The 18,939-nt window shown below is 33.8% G+C and overlaps 1 protein-coding gene across 2 annotated transcripts; it reads right to left on the bottom strand.

Moving 5' to 3' along the window:
* Positions 1–1,496: 1,496 nt before the first annotated feature.
* Positions 1,497–5,842, bottom strand: pars2 (prolyl-tRNA synthetase 2, mitochondrial). 2 transcript variants are annotated; one of them, XM_030133204.1, is made up of 4 exons: positions 5,678–5,842; positions 3,727–4,069; positions 2,606–2,851; positions 1,497–2,519 (listed from the first exon to the last, which is right to left on the bottom strand). In XM_030133204.1, exons 2-4 carry the CDS (start codon positions 4,048–4,050, stop codon positions 1,638–1,640), a joined length of 1,452 nt encoding a protein of 483 aa, XP_029989064.1. In that variant the 5' UTR covers positions 4,051–4,069; positions 5,678–5,842; the 3' UTR covers positions 1,497–1,637. The 2 variants fall into 2 exon arrangements, with proteins under 2 accessions (XP_029989064.1, XP_029989065.1); XM_030133205.1 differs by having other exon boundaries at positions 3,727–4,066.
* Between the last annotated feature and the right edge of the window lie 13,097 nt (positions 5,843–18,939).

Genomic DNA, 18,939 nt, shown 5'->3' with positions numbered 1-18,939 from the left:
GTTCCGCTGTCGACGAGTAAATAAAAAAACAAAAAAAGGACTTTTCCCTCCATATGTTTATTTATTTATTTATTTAATTTTTATTTTTTTAACAACTTTATTAACAACATTTGAGTATACAGTACAAAATTTTAAACAAAAATCAAGATGTCAAAAGAGAAAGAGCATTTGAACATATAAGTTTAAGAAAATAATGCATAGACTTAAAAATACAAGGCATAAAATACAAATAATAATAATAATAATAATAATAATAATAATAATAATAATAATACAAGTAAATAAATAAATAAATAAGTAATAAATCTGACAAATATAAATAAATAAATGCAACAGAGAGTTCAGTTAGTATTGAAAAATTGTTTATAAATAGCCAATGTGTTAGTGCTTTTTTTTATTATTATAAATGAATTCTAAAGATTCAATATCATTTTCAAATTCTAATAGGAAGATTTTAAAATTTGGGTGTGTTTTATTATATTTGTTTTTATGTATATAAAATTTTCCAAATAATATGAATAAATTTACAATAAATTCTAGACTGTTAGTATCATGTTTAAAATAAGTAATTACATTTTACTTTTCCCTCCATATGTGGAGAAAACGTTGATATATGGAGTTATGTTGTATTTCACATGGAGAAATTTAATAAGGAAATATAGCTCTGTACCATTATTTAACCCATAAAGACCCAGTGCTACTTTTGTGGTAGTTCCAAATGAATTTTTCTCTATTTTTAACATTTCTTACAACATTTACTGTAATATTATCTGTATGTTGCATTTTTAAGTGAAAAATCATGTAATTTGCTCTATTTAATTCACTGATCATGTAGATGTTCATTGAAGCTCAGATTAAGGTTGGGGGTTATATCAAATACAGAGGAAAAACTAAGAAAAAGTGACTTTTTGTGCAAAAATACATCATTAACTGAACGTAAATCAAGCGTGTCCATCCACTATCATTGATCCAACTCCATGGGTTTTACTGGTGAATAAACGTTGCAGTAGAGGACAATGTTTCCACATTCACAACAGAGCCTCTGAACGTCCAAATGGGTCATATCTGATGACCATGAAAGACGACAAACTGCATTTTGCACCAATTATTTACATGTATTGATAGGATTAAAGGATCAACAATTAACATTTTATCAGTAAATGATTTTGATCACTAGTTGATGTTTGGGTCTTTATGGGTTAAAAGAGGTGAAATTTTAAATACTTATATTGCACTATTGTCACAAAACGAGTTTACTTAGTCCTGAAAATACAAAATATGAGTCAATAGTATTTTTCAGCTAGTTAATATATTAAAATATGTTTTGCTAAACGGCAGCATTAATAGCGATTATGACAGCTGCAGGGCAGAGCTGTTATTATTATTATATTCACTTCCGTGTACTTGTGTTTTCTTTGGCACTGATACTGCTAAGATAAACCATTAACCATTACATCATAATGGTTATTATAACACAAACCAAGTGCAGCCTGAAGAACTTTCATTCCTTTTAATGACAGAAAAACAAAACATGTAAAACATACCAGACCTTTATTTTTCCATCACCAATTGCATAACACATTCTTCTTAGACACAGTAGCCAAGCAATTTAAAATACTTATTTGTACATTTATCGTTCATATAGTTTCCACCCTTCCCAGAAGATCATAAAGTCCATCCTCGCTGAGAAACATTGTCTCACCTGTCTGCTGACAGATGACTTCGTACCTGGGCATTTCCTCTAAAGCAGCCTGTCCCACCACGATAACATACGGGTAACCCAGTCTTTTGGCGTCCTTCAGCCTCTTACCGATGGTCATCTGGGTTCGGTCGTCAAGAACAACTTCTCCTCTCAGACGGGGAAGCCTCTCTGCCAACATGTGAACCAGTTCCTCAGCTAAACCTGACGCTTCATCCACTTTACTGCCCTTCTTTGGAGGAAGGACACACACTTGGTACGGTGCGAGGAGGTCCGGCCAGCGGATTCCCTCTTCCGTTGACAAAACCTCTATGGCAGCGGCAAGAATCCGAGTGACCCCGAGACCGTAGCAGCCCATCTCTGCGACGCTTAGCTTGTTTTGGGCATTGCTGAATGTTGCCTGGAATACCTGAGAGTACTTTTTACCCAGATAAAATGTGTGGCCAACCTCTATTCCCTTTGACTCCATCAGTGTGCCAGTTTTGCACTGGGGGCAGTCCATTCTGTCTGATGTCATGGTCTCTACATTCGCAGAGAAGGAACAGGTCCCACAAACCAGGAGCCTGTCTTCACCGATCTGTGCTGGCAGCTGGAACTCATGGGACAGTTTGCCGCCAATGTTGCCTGTATCTGCTTGTACCTGAACATAATGCAGGCCCAGACGGGCAAAGAGCCTGCTGTAAGCCTGGCACACTGATTCATAAGTCTGATAAGCCGCTTCTTCACTCACATCAAATGAGTACATGTCTTTCATGTAGAACTCCCTCCCTCGAAGCAGCCCGAACTTCGGCTTTGGCTCATCTCTGAATTTACGGGTAATCTGTTTCAACAAGACAAGAAAAATCTGAAGTGGTGCTTACGGTTTCACAACAAATTCACTCATTACAGGGTCAGTCTTTAATGTACCTGGTAAAGAAGTAGAGGGAGTTGTCTGTAGGAGAGCGTGGCCTGGTGGGCGACCAGTGTTGTAACCGCCTCCTCATGTGTGGGGCTCAAGCAGAAGTCGACGTCGTGACGGTCCTTAAGACGGAACAACTCCTTCCCCATCAAGTCCCAGCGCTCACTGGTTTTCCACAGTTCAGCTGAACACAAACTGGGCATGTCCAGTTTCTGTCCACCAATCGCCTGCATCTCCTGGTCAATCACTCTCACCTGTTGATTTAATATAATTATTACATTGTAAGATTGGAACAAGTATGTTTATATGCATGGAAGAGGTGAGAACAAAGTAATAAAAAGGTACATTTGTAGAATAAAATGGTGAAAGTATATTTAAAATGAAGGAAAGGAAAAGGAAAATTATCAAATAATAATGATTCAATCTGATTAAAACAGTCGTGATATGATGGAAACAGAGCTATGTTTTTTATTATTTTCCTTGTCTTACTGTAGATTCATTTATGATTTCAGGAAAATAACCTCTAGGATGTGAGTGCCAAAATATGGAAGTAGGGGCAGCTGTGGCTCAGGAGGTAGAGCAGGTTGTCTAATAACTGGAGGGTTGGTGGTTCGAATCCTTGGGCAAGACACTTTACCCACCACTCACACTGGTGTATGAATGCATATGAATGTTTGGTGGTGGTTAGAGAGACTGTTTGGTGCAGACTGGTAGCCACGTTACCATCAGTCTGCCCCTGGGCAGCTGTGGCTACAGATGCAGCTACAATGTGTGAGTGAATGAATAATGTAAAGTACTTTGACTGCATTGAAAAGCGCTATAGAAAGCCAATCCATTAGTGAATATGCTTATGAATTAGTAATATATTTCAAGAAAAGTATGTGAATGAACAATATTATGACTTAAAAATTATCAAATTATTGGACAGACTTTTATCACTGCAGAAACTTTACTACTTCTATAAAAACTAATAAAAAAAACTACTTGACAGTTTCTCCTGCACTTGCCATCATATAAAAAAAGGATTCCTTGAAGTGTAGTAATAACCTGCCACAGTGTGGTTTCTGATTGTCACAGACACATATTTTAGTGACATGTACTGTTCCTTTGGTATGAGAAACAGTCTCACCAGCTTTTCCATGGAGCGGACGGTGGCAGGGAGGTAGTAGTAACACCCAGGGTTGGAGGGATGGATGAGTCCAGCCTGCAGCATGAGCCTCTGACTTTTACAGGTCATCTCTCCCTGTAACCGAGTGTCCTGTCCAACATCACGCAGATGTGAGGGCTGGTAGAGGCGCGACACAAGGAGAGTTGGTTTGTAGGGTCTGGAGTGAGCAGACGGAGGAGCAGCCACATGTTCAGCACAGCCTGAGTGGTTCCGTCTGAGAGGATTCAGGGTTCTGTGAAAGCGCTGGAAGATCCTCTGCCAAACCTGATGCATTATGGGCTCCATGGCAGATCCAGGTCTACTGCTGAAATAGAAAGCAAACAGGAGTAGTTAGTTCAAAATATAAACATGTAAACCTGTAAAAAGTTAAAATTTGGAGAAGTCAGATTGAGGGCATTTATGCAAAAGGAAAGAAAGAAAGAAAGAAAACACAACAGTGATGTAAACATATTAGTTAAACCTTTACAATTTTCTGCCTTGATGACTGATATCAGCTTTTCTGCAAATAAGATTACATTTCACTGAGAACAGTTGCCAATATTATCTTTTGTTTCTTGATAAATGTGTTTGAATTACTTCAGTTAATTTATGCTCATTTGAAGATAGTTAATTTATGAGTTTACAGTGTTGGAAATAATCCAGTTATTAGTATTTTTTATATAACAGATTTCTTCACTTTTCTGATACAAAATGTGGACTAAATGATAATAACAAAATACACAAAGAGAATCTGAATTGGTTAAAACTCACCACACTGGTATAATAGGAATCAATATTGGCCAATGTAAACAATGTAAACAAAACTAAAAATCAGACACTACTAATGCATCAACACTGGATCATTTGTCTTGAATGATAACACTGGTCAACAACAAATTTATTGTTTAAGTTTGTTGAGCTGATTTAGGATAATTTTGGTGTGTTGAATTCAAAAATCACATTAATTTTGCTCAATCAGGTCAACTTTCTGAACTATGCTACATATTGGCTTTTTAACATTTTTGCTTACATTTATGGGCATTTTCACATCATATGATACAAAATTCTTTCATATTTCTTGCAATAAACGAGTTCTGAAGTTCTCTAATTTTGCCAATTTATGTTTCATGGTTTTTTTAATATTACAGGTGAATGAAATGGCTTCGACTAGAAGATCTTGCAAAAATAAGCCTGACGTATTCTGCTACATCTGCGGTGAATACACCATTGTACCTAACAGGAATCCTGTTAGAAAATGATGTTTTTTTCCCTTAAAACCTATTTTGGGTGAGAACTATATAAAAAATCAACTGATGAAGTCACAAAAATGTAATCAATTTTGTGAGAAGATCAAATTTTTCAAAATCAAATTAGCAAAAAAAAAACCTGACCTGATTGAGAAAAACAGATGTCATTTTTGGATTTAGCGGTGCAAAAAGGTCCTAATTCAGTTGAAAAAACCTAGACAACTTGCAAGAAACATTTTTTTGTAACCCAGTGTAATATTATTACACTACATTTTAAAGATAATTACACTTTTGTAACACTAAAATAATTTTTATACGAATGGTTTTTGTATTATACAGGATTATATGTTGTTGCTTTGTTAACATGTGTAGAATAGCTGAATACCTCTTCTATTATTGAATTAAAGGATTATAATCAAATTATAACTAACATGGAAAAAGCAGGTGAGTTCAAGGTCATGTTAATTCAGTTTTTTCCATTTATTCATCTGGTTAGCCCTTATAATGTACGTCCTACTCATGCATTTGCTGTGTAGTTTGCAGTTTAAGTCTTAAATTGTTCACTTTACTGAAAACTGACCACAGTGTTTCACAGCAGTGACAGGCGCGTTAGCTAGCTGTCGTTAGCTTCTACATTAGCTCACAACAACGTACGTTTAAACGGCAGAACCGGTAAAAACACTCACCCCGGGAACGACAGTAGAAAACCGAGACAGTGTTTGGTTCCTTCTCGTCGACTACTTCAGCAAACAGGCAAAAATGATCATTTGTACAGAGTTGACAAACTGTAAAACACTGAAGATGCTAAACCGGCTAAACCACACTGTCTTCTTCAGCCTGACTGACACACGGTTATATTTGTAGCGCGTATCTTAACATCGCCACCTACAGGTTTGGAGGAGTAACTACAGCATGATATAATGGTGTGGAGCTATACACTGCTGTACAATTAGAAAATATCTGCTTCAGACATGAACCCTTTCATGCATGAATTGTGAGAACCTTAGTCAAGATTTTTTTCTTCTGTGTTTTTATTCCTCCTTAGGCATGAAAAAAACAATGCGATCAAGTTTTTTTTTTCCTATGAATTACAAAAATATCCATGCATTTAATTTTTGAAGTAAAGAAACATATATTTAACCCTTTCATGCACAAATTATGACAACCATAGTCAAGATTTTTTTCTTTCCTCTTGTTTTTATCCCCCCTTAGGCATGAAAAAAAGGCAATTGAGTTTTTTTTTTATGAAGTTACAAAAATGTCCATGCGTTTAATTTTTGAAGTAAAGAAATGTGTTTAAAACCCAACATCAGAAAGTGAGATAAAAACAAATGAAAAGATTTTAGTCCTTCTAATCTGATGTTTTCTCACATTTTAACATATTCTACTGCTAGTTATTACTCACTTCATGGAGGTAATATGCAAAAAAAAAAACAAAAAAACAAAAAAACTTTTTGTCTAACAAATAACAATTGATTTACACTCAAACATGTTAGTGCATATCAGGTTTATCAAGAACAGCAAAGTCACAGTAATGGTCTGAATGTAAGTGTATGGGACAGTGCGTAAGTGTTCACTGTGTTGGCTGATATGAACTAAAACATCAAAACCTATGATGTTTTAGGAGGACAGCTGGAGAAGAACTGTCCACTGGAGTGGCCTATGCATGAAAGGGTTAAATGTACTAAATCTTTTTTTTTTTTTTTTTCATTTAAGTTTTTATTGAAATTTTATAAACACAAAGTCACCAAAAACAAAAACAAAACAAAACAAAACAAACCAAACGACACCACATTCGCATTATTCAGTCCTTCCACCATTCTGAGTTCTGTAATCAATCCATTTATTACATTTTTTGTCCATTTGTGCTTCTTGTAGCCACAGTTTTGTGAGTTATTTTTTCCATTGTATATATTCCTTCAATAATTGTGATCCATTTGTCCTTTGTTGGTGGTTCTGTCTTTCCCCAGTTCCTGGTAATAGTTGTTTTGCAGCCACTAAAAGTACCTTAACCCTTTCATGCACGAATTATGACAACCTTAGTCAAGGTTTTTTTCCTGAGTGGTTTTATTCCTCTTAAGGCATGGAAAAACAATGCAATTAATTTTTTTTAATGAACCTATTTTTCATGTAATAAATACATTTTAATGTATTTATTATTATTATTATCATTATTATTATTATTATTATTATTATTATTATTATTATTATTATTATTGTTATTATTATTATTTATTTTCTTGTCACCTGCTCTTTTTTCTGTTGTCTTTTTTGATATGTTGTTCTTTTATACTGCACTTATTAATGCTGTTTAAACATGGTTGTTAATATTTTTTTTAAATAATTCTCATTCTGTCTTTTCATAATTTTTTTTTCAGTGGTTGTTTGTATCTGTACATACATCTAATAATGGATTAGATTTATATAGTGAAGATGGAGGTTGAGTTCATACAGACCTGCCATGAGTGGAAAAGTATTATTTCTAACAGGCTGCGTGTCAATCTGGATATTAGAGGAATATTCATGTCCACTGACTATGTAATCAGATTATTGGAAAACTGTCTTTTATAGAACTAGGAAGCGTTCACTGCACCAAACATAAGCATCCATATATATATATATATATATATGGATGCAAATGTTTGGTTATTTTTTTTTTATTATTATTATTATTTTTTACATATAAATATAAGTGTTGCGCAGACATATTGTGTGTCTGCCATGAAAATAATATGTCATAAGGATGAATAATTTTGTTGAGAGCGCTATACCTTCATTTATTGAGAAAAATTAAGCATATTATTGCAGTAATAAGCTCAGTATGGTTTCTTCTTTGATAAAATATGAGAGATACTGGTTCAGTACTATTGATGAGTTTTTATTGAATGTATGATCCTCTTCTTTGCCTTTTATTGACGTGATGCAGCTGCTTTATAGTGTTTTATGGAAGTGGGTTTAAACCATTAATGTCTCAGTCAGTCGATGTCAGATCACATGGTAAACACAGCTGAGCTCAAAGCGTCTCTTTCAGGGGACGCTGTAGAGGACACGTCCAACTCCTCATCGACTGAAGTCACACTAAAACGTCAACTATAGGTTTGCGTCTCTTTCATTCATTTATCCGGTGACTGTTGTCGTTAAATTCGGTTTGGCGACTCAGTGTCTCCCTGAGATATCGACAGTTCCCTTCGGTCTGATTTTATCAACAGGTGGAGTTTTACTGATAGAAAGATGTGGTTTCAAGGCGTATGGAAAATGCAGTTAACCCTTTCATGCATAGTGGTCACTCCAGTGGACAGTTATTCTACAGCTGTTCTCTCATATATTCATGAATTTTGTTGTTTTAGTTCCATATCAGCCAACGCAGTGGACGCTTATGCATCATCACATACACTGTAATTCATACCATTACTGTAACTTTGCTGTTCTTGATAAACCTGATCTGTAGTAACATGTTTGAGTGTAAATCAATTGCTAATTTTTAGACTGTAATTAAAATTTTTTTGTTTGTTTGCTTTCTAAACAAAAGCATTTTGTATATTATCTCCATGAAGTCAGTAATACCTAGTTATAAAATAACAGGCCTGTAACGGTACACAAAATTTTCAGTTCGGTACGTTTTCGGTTTTCACAGCCACGTTTTTTTTTTTTTTTTTTTTTTTTTTTTTTCTCGGTTCGGTACGGGAAGAAAGAAAACCCCTCAAAATGTCTTTAATACATTTATGAATTTTTGAACATTTTCTCCCCAATTTTTGGAGACAATAGAATATAGAAAAACAGGAATAATATAATTCTGCTGCTATAAATCAAATAGAGAATAAAATAAATTATTAATATTACTAAATGTATTTTAAACATTAGTATTGCACTTTTCCCTGAAAGGTAGTTTCGAACAAACAAAAAAAATCTAATCACAGTTCTGTCAGTTCACATTCTGCAGAAAAATATCAACAAAAAAATTCTGCATGAAGTGCAACATTAACAGGAAGGTAAACTGGTATTCTGTTTGAACAAACTGAAGAGCAACATTGGCAACAAACTGAACCAAATTATTTATTTAAAGGACAGAGAACAAACTGTTTAGGACACTGTATGCGTGTGTGTGTGTGCGTGCGCGCAAGGTGTGATTTGTCTGGGGGATGGTTTGTTTGTTGTGTTTTTGTTTGTTGTTTTTTTTTTGGTCGGAGCGGGGGGGGGGGGGGGGGGGGGGTCCACTCCAAAGTGATCCCAAACTGGACTGTACTGATGGTGGAGGGTCTTCAGTCTCTTCCTTCCAGGTTCACATCATATTTGTTGTTTTTTTTTAACCTTATATCAGCTGCTATTTCATATTTCGGGTCAATGTGTGTCCTTCAATATGTCCGTGTGAAACTTGCGCGGATTTAAAGTTTCGCATCAAACGACGTCTTTCATTCCTTTTTCTTTTTGTCAACAGCTGTGTACCGAACCGAACAGGTGTGTACCGAAACGGTTCGGTTCGGTACATGTACCATTACAGGCCTATAAAATAGGCTAAAATGTGAAAAAACATCCGATTAGCAGCTTTAAAAATACTCTGCTGGACTCTGCTGCTTTCTCCCAACTTTAGTCTCCATGTTTCCAGGCAGAGTGGGGACCAGAAGACGCCTGGAAACCACAAGTGATGAGAAGTGACGGACCGTTAAATATCATATGGTGCCGCTAGCTAAAATTGCTTGAGCGAAATGTATCAATTTTGTATCAATCTGACATTGACAAAGACGAAAACGAAGGGAATTTTATCCATGATTTTAATTCGTTTTAGTTAGTTTTGTAAACACACAACACAGTTTCAGTTATCGTTTTTTCTTTTAATTATAGTTTTTATTTATTTCAGTTAACGAAAATGTTTTTTCAATTCTAGTTTTCGCCATTTCGTTAGTTTTTGTTAACGATAATAACCTTGCAAGGGAATCATGGGAAATGTAGTCCTAGAAAGATAAAATAATATAAGGATGGAAACCTAAACCACACGGTTCAGACATGACTGTAGCTTCAGCTTCTGTCCAGTGGATGCAGCATTTTTGTCAGAAAAAAAACAAGCTTTTATCTTCAGAAAAATACATCTTCAGTAACACAAGTACCTGCTGGAGTTGAACTCTTTCATGGATGGCTGTAGAAACCTGCGGTCAGGATGATAATGTAAGTGAACAGTGAATCTGGACTAAATGAATCAACCTGTGTCTGCTGATGTGGAGCGATAAACAGACTCATCCTGCAGAAGATCAAACAAGAAATGGACGAAGGAAAAGACGTCTTAACCTCCTAAGACCCAGGACATGTCAGCAAAGTACAAGCTTTTTTGTTTTTTATTAAATAAGTACCTATATCGGAAACATCATGATGCAACAGTTTTTTCAGATGCAGTTTTTAAAATGTTTATGGAATGTCCTTTGTGGTGGACAGTTTTCTTTTCTTTTCTTTTCTTTTCTTTTCTTTTCTTTTCTTTTCTTTTCTTTTCTTTTCTTTTCTTTTTCTTTTCTTTTCTTTTCTTTTCTTTTTGTATAAAGTTGTGAAACTCTTGTCCACAAATATGGACAGTGGGTCTTAGGAGGTTAATGTATACAAATACTCAGTTACAAGTAAAATACCTGCTGTCACCTTCTGTAAAAGACTGAAAAATGACCAAAAATAATATTGTTCTTGATTTACTGTATCCATTTGATTGAATATTATGTTCATTTTTTTTTTTAGTTTTGCTGAATCAATTTTCTTGATTATATTAATTTAGTTTTTTATTTATTGTGCATAGTCTTTCTACAGAAGAGGATTAAGGCGACTGGAAAAAAAGACAAAAAATCAGGGTCCAACATATATATTTTATTATTATTTTGAGAAAAAAGTCAGAATTCTGATTTAGAACAGATACAGGCATTTTTCAGTCAACATGAGACGCAGAAATGATTATCTTTTGTTCAGTGATTATTATTACCGCCAGAAATAATAAAAAATTACAATCAAAGTGTTTGGTCGACAACCCAAACACACATTTGGTCTCATTAGACTTGGTCTTTTTCGCCTCCTGCTGCAGATGATAAAAAGAAAAAGACATTCACTAAGATTTTGATTTGATTTAATTTTGGTTTAACTAATCCTCTGAAAAACTAAAGAAGATTAGGGCTACTGGAAAAAAAATATACAAATTAAGGTCCAATATATATATTTTTTTAAATAAACATTTATTTATTGTTTTTCATTTATACAGAACTTTAAACATCATGAACATGGCAGAGAAATAAATAAATAAATAAATAAATAAATGAATAAATGAAAATAAATATATATAAATAACGCAAAATAAATACATAAAATAAAAATAAATAAAATGAATCTCAAAAAGATGTGACAAACATTAATCTGACAGCATTACATAGAAACAGCTGATTAAATAATGTCATAAATAAAACTTAGGTATAGAGTTGAAATAATACTATACATGTACATTCCCATATCAAACAAAATGTCCCAATTTGTCACTTACTCACTACCCCTTCATTATCGCCACTCTTAATTAAATCCAAAAACATCTTCCAAATTTTATAGAATTCCGAAGTTCTCTTTTTAACCGTATATGTCAGTTTGTCAAGAGCCAAACTTGAGGTTAAATTATTTAAGCAGAAGTCAAAAGAGGGGCGACCAATATTTTTCCAACACAAAGCGATACACCGCTTAGCTTATAATAAACATAAATCAACCATTTTTCTTTCTTTGGCAGATAAAGAGCAGTTTACAGGATAAATGCCCAGTATACATAATTTAGGACACACAGGTATCGGACAAGATGTAATCTGGGAAACACATTTCAATAATTAAAAAAAAAAATTATTATTATTATAAGAAAAAAGTCAGAATTCTGACTTTTTTCCTCAGAATTCAGTTTTTTTTTTCCTGACATTTCAGGGAGTGTATCAGTTTTGCTTTATGGCATGCAGGAGGAGTACAGCAGCCTGACATAATGACGGATTTAGTATGGCGTTGTATTTGATTCTTTAATAAAGACAGCAGAGATACAGGAATTGAAACCACAAAATGCCAATCCTCCTGCATGATAAAAGTAAAAGCATAACTGATACTCTCCCTGAAATGTCAGGGGGAAAAAAAAATCAGAATTCTGAGATAAAAAGTCAGAATTCTGACTTTAATCACAGAATTCTGACTTTTTTTCTCAGAATAATAACAATGATAAAAAAAAAAATATTGGACCTTAATTTTTTTATCTCTTTTTCCAGCGGCTCCAATCCTCTTCTGTGGTCTTTCTGAGGATTAGTTAACCTGTTTAACTCTGACCATATTTTCAGGGTAAAAACGCCTAAACAGACATACCCAAAGTAAATGAAGAATTACTTCACAATAATAAGGTTCATATGGATGTTCTTGGTGTCTATGGACATTTACAGACCTCACAGAATCTATTCCCATTGTCTAAAACATTGTATCTATTACTATGCCTGAGTGAACTGTAACAAACTAAAAGAGAAATTAGAATTTTTTATCCTCGCCTGTTTTTTTTTTTGGCTGGATTGATGATGATATGCATAAATTCATTGTTTGTGTCGGAGATTTTTTATGGCGTATATTTCACCCCACAAAGATTAAAAAACATGTTTGAACATTTAAGTTTGCACTAAAATACATTTTTGATGTACTTTTATTAATATTAGGGTCTAAACTTTGAGCAAAATTTGAAAAAAACATCCATTGTCCTGATTTATTATATTTTTATAGTAGATGAATATTAAACCAAAATCAAATCAAAATCTTAGTGAATGTCTTTTTCTTTTTATCATCTGCAGCAGGAGGAGAAAAAGACCAAATCTGATGAGACCAAATGTGTGTTTGGGTTGTCGACCAAACACTTTGATTATAATTTTTCTCCATTTTTGGCAGTGAAAGTAATCGCTGAACAAAAGATAATTGTTTTTGTGTCACATGTTGATTGAAAAATGCCTTTATTTGTTCTAAATCACACAATATCTTTTGTTCATTTTTGCATCTGAAACAGGAAGTATGTGCTCTCAGATTACATCAGACTGAAGAAATCAAAATAACCCCTATCTGTGTCCTGTTGCCATGGGAACAAGCATTTACCGCATCCAACCAAACATAATATAATTTCATAGACATCCTAAGTGGGACCCTCACCGTTAATGACAGCGAGTGAAATGCAGAGGATCACATCCCACCATCAGCAGCTCCATAATGACCGGCATGATGGACTGTCAACATTGACATTTGTCCCAAACCGCTGTAAAGTGAACGGCAACGAGGCCATCAAGAGCTGTAAACAGAGGAAAACAGCTGTTTGACGACTGCAGGGAATCACTTTGAATGACTTAATTATCCATTCAGTTTAGTGAAGGTCAGCGCAATCACAGCTTTACATCAGGTAATGACGGTGGGTTGAGGAGGATGTCCTCGTCTAATGTGATTGTCAATCAAAGCCTTTAACCTCCAAGACCTAAACAACCACCAGCAACAAAAAGCAACGACTGATCTAAAATGTTAAAGAACTTCAGAAATATTAACCCATAAAGACCCAGAGCTACTTTTGTGGTTGTTCCCAAATTTTTTTTTCTCTCTATTTAACCTTTCTTATGAGATTTATCACTATTGATTGTAATATTATCCTCCTTATTTTGCATTTTTTCACTGTAAATCAGGTATTTTCCTATATTTAATTTACTGATCAAGTAGATGTTAACCCATAAAGACCCAAAGATCCACTGGTGACCAAAACCATCTACTGGTCTAAACTGTTTCATACCTGTTCATCCACTAATCCTATCAATACATGTAAATAATCGGTGTAAAATACAGTTTATCATCTTTTCATGGCCATCAGATATGACCCATTTGGACATTCAGAGACTCCGTAGTTACCATGGAAACACCGTCATCTTCTACAACATGGATTCACCAGTAAAACCAATGGAGTTGGATCAATGGCAGTGGATGGACGCACTTTATGTTTATGTTCAGTTCATGATATATTTGCTGAAAAAGTCACTTTTTCTTTAGTATTCTCTGCTTTTGACATACTAATGTTTGAATTTACTCTGAGCTTTTATAAAAATCTACATGATCAATAAATTAAATATAAAAAAAATAGCTGATTTTCACTGAAACGAAAAATGCAGAGCATAATAATGTAATAAACTGTGATAAGTCATTTCAGAAAGGGTCAGTATATGGAGAAAACACTCAGGAACTGCCATAAAATTAACACTGGGACTTTATGAGATAATAAAAGCTCTGATTAAAGTTGAGGGTTACTATATCAAAAAACAGAGAAAAATTTTTTTGAAAAAGTGACTTTTTAAGCAAATTTATGCTTTGTGTGTCACAAAATCTTGTACCACAAAATGTGAATTTCTTCCTTTTTTATGTATGTAGATGCACAATGAAAATAAATAACAAATTGATAAAAACAAAACAAAAAAAAAATGGTTATGCAATCAAGTCCTAACTCCTGTGTGTATCATGTGACTAAAACAGACGGAAAACAAATCATGGAAAATGGATCGATATCAGCTCTGAAATTAAACAACTATGAGCTATTTTTGTTGTTAAACAAACAAATGTCCTTTCACTTTTGATTAATAACACTGGTCAACAACAAATTTATTGTTTAAGATAGATAGATAGATAGATAGATAGATAGATAGATAGATAGATAGATAGATAGATAGATAGATAGATAGATAGATAGATAGATAGATAGATAGATAGATAGATAGATTTTGTTTGTTTTGTTTGTTCAAAAATAATAATATTTGAGCACTGAGACCCGATGTATCAAATATGATACAAAATTGAAAACACTGGTCAACAACAAATTTATTGTTTAAGTTTTTTGAGCTGATTTAGGATAATTTTGGTGTGCTGAATCCAAAAATCACATTCATTTTGCTCAATCAGGTCAACTTTCTGAACTATGCTACATATTGGCTTTTTAACATTTTTGCTTACATTTATGGGCATTTTCACATCATATGATACAAAATTCTTTCCTATTTCTTGCAATAAACGAGTTCTGAAGATTTTACTTTTACCAATTTATGATTAATGGTTTTTTTAATATTACAGGTGAATGAAATGGCTTCGACTAGAATATCTTGCAAAAATAAGCCTGACGTATTCTGCTACATCTGCGGTGAATACACCATTGTACCTAACAGGAATCAAGTCACAAGTTTCATAAAGTGTGCTTACCAATCTTATTTTGGTATTAATTATGATATTTTGTGAGAAGACCAAATTTTTCAAAATCAAATTAGCCAAAAAACCTGACCTGATTGAGAAAAACAGATGTCATTTTTGGATTTAGCGGTGCAAAATGGTCCTAATTCAGCTGAAAAAACCTAGACAACTTGCAAAAAACATTTTTTTGTAACCCAGTGTAATCACTTTATTAATGGATAGCTTTGCCTGATTTACCAGCATTTTCTTTTTTTTTTTTTTTTTCATTTTGTGTTTTGTTGGAAAAGGTGACAAAATATTTTCAATGTTAATATTCATACATATGTTATCTATTACAGTCCTTTTTGTATTTCATATTTTATACAGTCGCTGAAAAAAATATTAGACCATCAAAAGTCATGAAAAACAATGTTTATGCAATCCAGTACTAACTCCTGTGTGTATCATGTGACTAAAACAGACAGAAAAGAAAACATGGAATGCCTAAAAGCACTGTTTTTGTCAGTACAATGCCATAGATATTGATGGAAGAACTGAAGTGATTTTGGTTTTTATCAAGAAAACATGGAAAATGGATAGATATCAGCTCTGAAATTAAACTACTATGAGCTATTTTTGTTGCTATCATTATATTTGTCCAAACAAATGGACCTTTAGTTGTACCAGGCATTAAAATGAACAAGAAGTATATGTATATGTATATGTATATGTGTGTGTGTGTTGCTGTATTAAAATCCATAAGGTTTCTATGATATTTTTGACGTAAATAGATGAACAATGAATAAAAGTTGCAACAAAGAAACGAAAAAGACATGCATGGATAGGATTAGTGGTTGAAAGGTCATGAAACGTTTTAGATCAGTAGACATTTTTGCTCATCAGTGGTTGTTTAGGTCTTCAAGGGTTTTAACCCTTTCATGCATGAATTATGAGAGCCTTAGTCAAGATTTTTTTCCTGAGTGTTTTTATTCCTCCTTAGGCATAAAAAAAACAATGTGATCGAGTTTTTTTTTTCTATAGAGTTACAAAAATATCCATGCATTTCATTGTTGAAGTAAAGAAACATGTGTTTAAAACCCAATATCAGAAAGTGATATGAAAACAATGAAACAAAAACATTTTTAGTGCTGCTAATCGGATGTCTTCTCACATTTTAACATATTCTAATGCACAGGTGTCAAACATGCGGCCCGGGGGCCAAATCTGGCCCACCAAAGGGTTCAATCTGGCCCGCAGGATGAATCTGTGAAATGCAAAAATTTCACTGAAGATATTAACAATCGATGGTGTCCAAATCATTTTAGTTCAGGTTCCACATACAGACACATACAGTCCAATTAGATTTAAAATGGGTCAGACCAGTAAAATATTATCATAATAACCTATAAATAATGAAAACCCCAAATTCTCTCTTTGTTTTTTTGCTGTAAAAAAGTAATATTACATGAAAATGTTTACATTACCAAACTGTACTTTCGCAAAAAACGTGAATAACCTGAACAAATATGAACAAACGGAAATGTCTGAAGAGATTTAAGTGCAATTTTACCAATATTCTGCCTGTTACTGAATGCTCTGTGCGATTGTAATACACATGTGTAAACGATAAACTGAACATCTTGAATTGTCTTAAGAAAAACAAGTGCAATTTTAACAATATTATGCCTCGGTTTATCAGTTTGTCATTTACACATGCGCATTACAATCGCACAAAACATTTAGTAACAGGCAGAATATTGGTAAAATTGCACTTGTGTTTCTTAAGACAATTCAAGTTGTTCATGTCATCAGATTTTCAACGAAACTTTGTAGATGTAAACCTGATCATTATATAATTTAACTTTTTTCACTGTTATTATTTTACTGGTTCGGCCTACTGGAGATCATATTAGGCTGAAGGTGCCCCCTGAACTAAAATGAGTTTGACACCCCTGTTCTAATGCTAGTAATTACTCACTTCATGGAGATAATATGCAAAAAAAAAAAAACCTCTTGTCTAACAAATAACAATTGATTTACACTAAAACATGTCACTGCAGATCAGGTTTATCAAGAACAGCACAGTTACAGTAATGGGATGAATGTCAGGGTATGAGATGGTGCGTAAGGTTCCACTGTGTTGGCTGATATGCACTCTAAAAAATGATTAATAGGCTCAACGTAAAAAAAATTGAGGTAACAATTTCCATTAATCTTTTTAAGTTGTTTCAACTTGGCAAACTGCTTAAATGCCACAAGACTTCTCTAGTTAAGTAAACTCTATTACTTTAGTACAAACAACATGATTTGCTTTTTACTCTACGAGCTTAATTAAGTCGAACCAACTTAATTTTAATAGTGTAAAAACTACTCCATTTAGTTATATTGACTTATTGTTTTACTTTTATTCTACTCAAAAATGTTCATACAAGTAGTTTCTTTAATTTTTTGAGTTGGTCTGTACATCAGAAGAAATTCCACATGGAAATTCCAGTTATATGACTGACCTGTTTAATTCTCTGCACAACTAACTTACTAAATTTGTCTATATGTTAATATCTCAAATGTACACAGTACTATTGTTCTCATGTTCTTGCAGATATTAATATATATTTGTTAAGCAGTGAGAAGTTACTTTAAGCAATATAACTGAAACTAACAATAAACAGGAAAGGCACTGTTTGGCCTATGGCTCTGACTCATGGTGCAGTTCTATAAAAATAAAAAAAATAAACACAAAAAGGCCAATAAACATTAGCATGCACACATTAACTCAAAATTAACACCAACATCACAACCCTGCTGAACCCCTGCACATAAAAGAACACGTTTTCAACAATATACCCAATACCCACAATGCAATGCAGCAAATACGCAACAATATATACTACAATTTTAAATTAGAAAGGAGCAAAATGTGTATTATTCAGTCCTTGAATAATTAAAACTACTGTTGCAGAAACAAAGCTAAATTCTATCAAGCCTTAAAGTCTGGTAAAGTTCTGTGCAAAATCATGTTTCTCCCTTGTTTTTCTGTGCTTCCCTCCTTTTCTTGTGGTAGGCGTGGTCTGTCAGCAAAACATGTCCAGGCTCGTCAGCTTTGTACTCAGCTTTTAGAGGAAGCTTACAAGATTTTTAAGCTGGACTAACTTAATATATTTCTTTGTTAAGTTAAAGGCAGAAATGTCTGTTCAAAATCAATATGTTATTAAGTTAAGAGTGTTTTCCTTGTTTTTCATTTAGACCAACTTAATAAAATAACTTATCATCTGATTTAAATGTGTACATGTAACAAACTTCATTTTTTTTAAGCAGAGAAAGCTCTTGATTTTAAGCTTAACTTACTAACCCCATGAATCATTTTTTAGAGTGTGGAACTAAAACAACAAAACCCATGAATATACAAGAGAACAGCTGGAGAAGAACTGTCCACTGGAGTGACTTATGCATGAAAGGGTTAAAAACATCTCGTGGAAGTCAACACTCTCTGAGAAGGTTAAAAATGATAATGATGGAGGATGACCGGAAACATAAAATCACTTCAGACGACTGGGGAGTGTGTTGATGTTTGTGTGCAGATGGGATGGGCTGAAGGAGGAGGAGGAAGAGGAGGAAGAGGAGGAAGAGGAGGAAGAGGAGGAAGAGGAGGAGGAGGAGATAGTCAACAGTGACGGTCCAGAAGGTGGATGATATAAAAGCAGGGCAGATGCAGGAGACGACAGCAGAAAGCAGCTGTTGAAGGAACCACAAG

The sequence above is a fragment of the Sphaeramia orbicularis genome, chromosome 4 (genome assembly GCF_902148855.1).
Source record: "Sphaeramia orbicularis chromosome 4, fSphaOr1.1, whole genome shotgun sequence".
Lineage (NCBI taxonomy): Eukaryota > Metazoa > Chordata > Actinopteri > Kurtiformes > Apogonidae > Sphaeramia > Sphaeramia orbicularis.
This window is presented reverse-complemented; position numbering and strand designations above follow the sequence as displayed.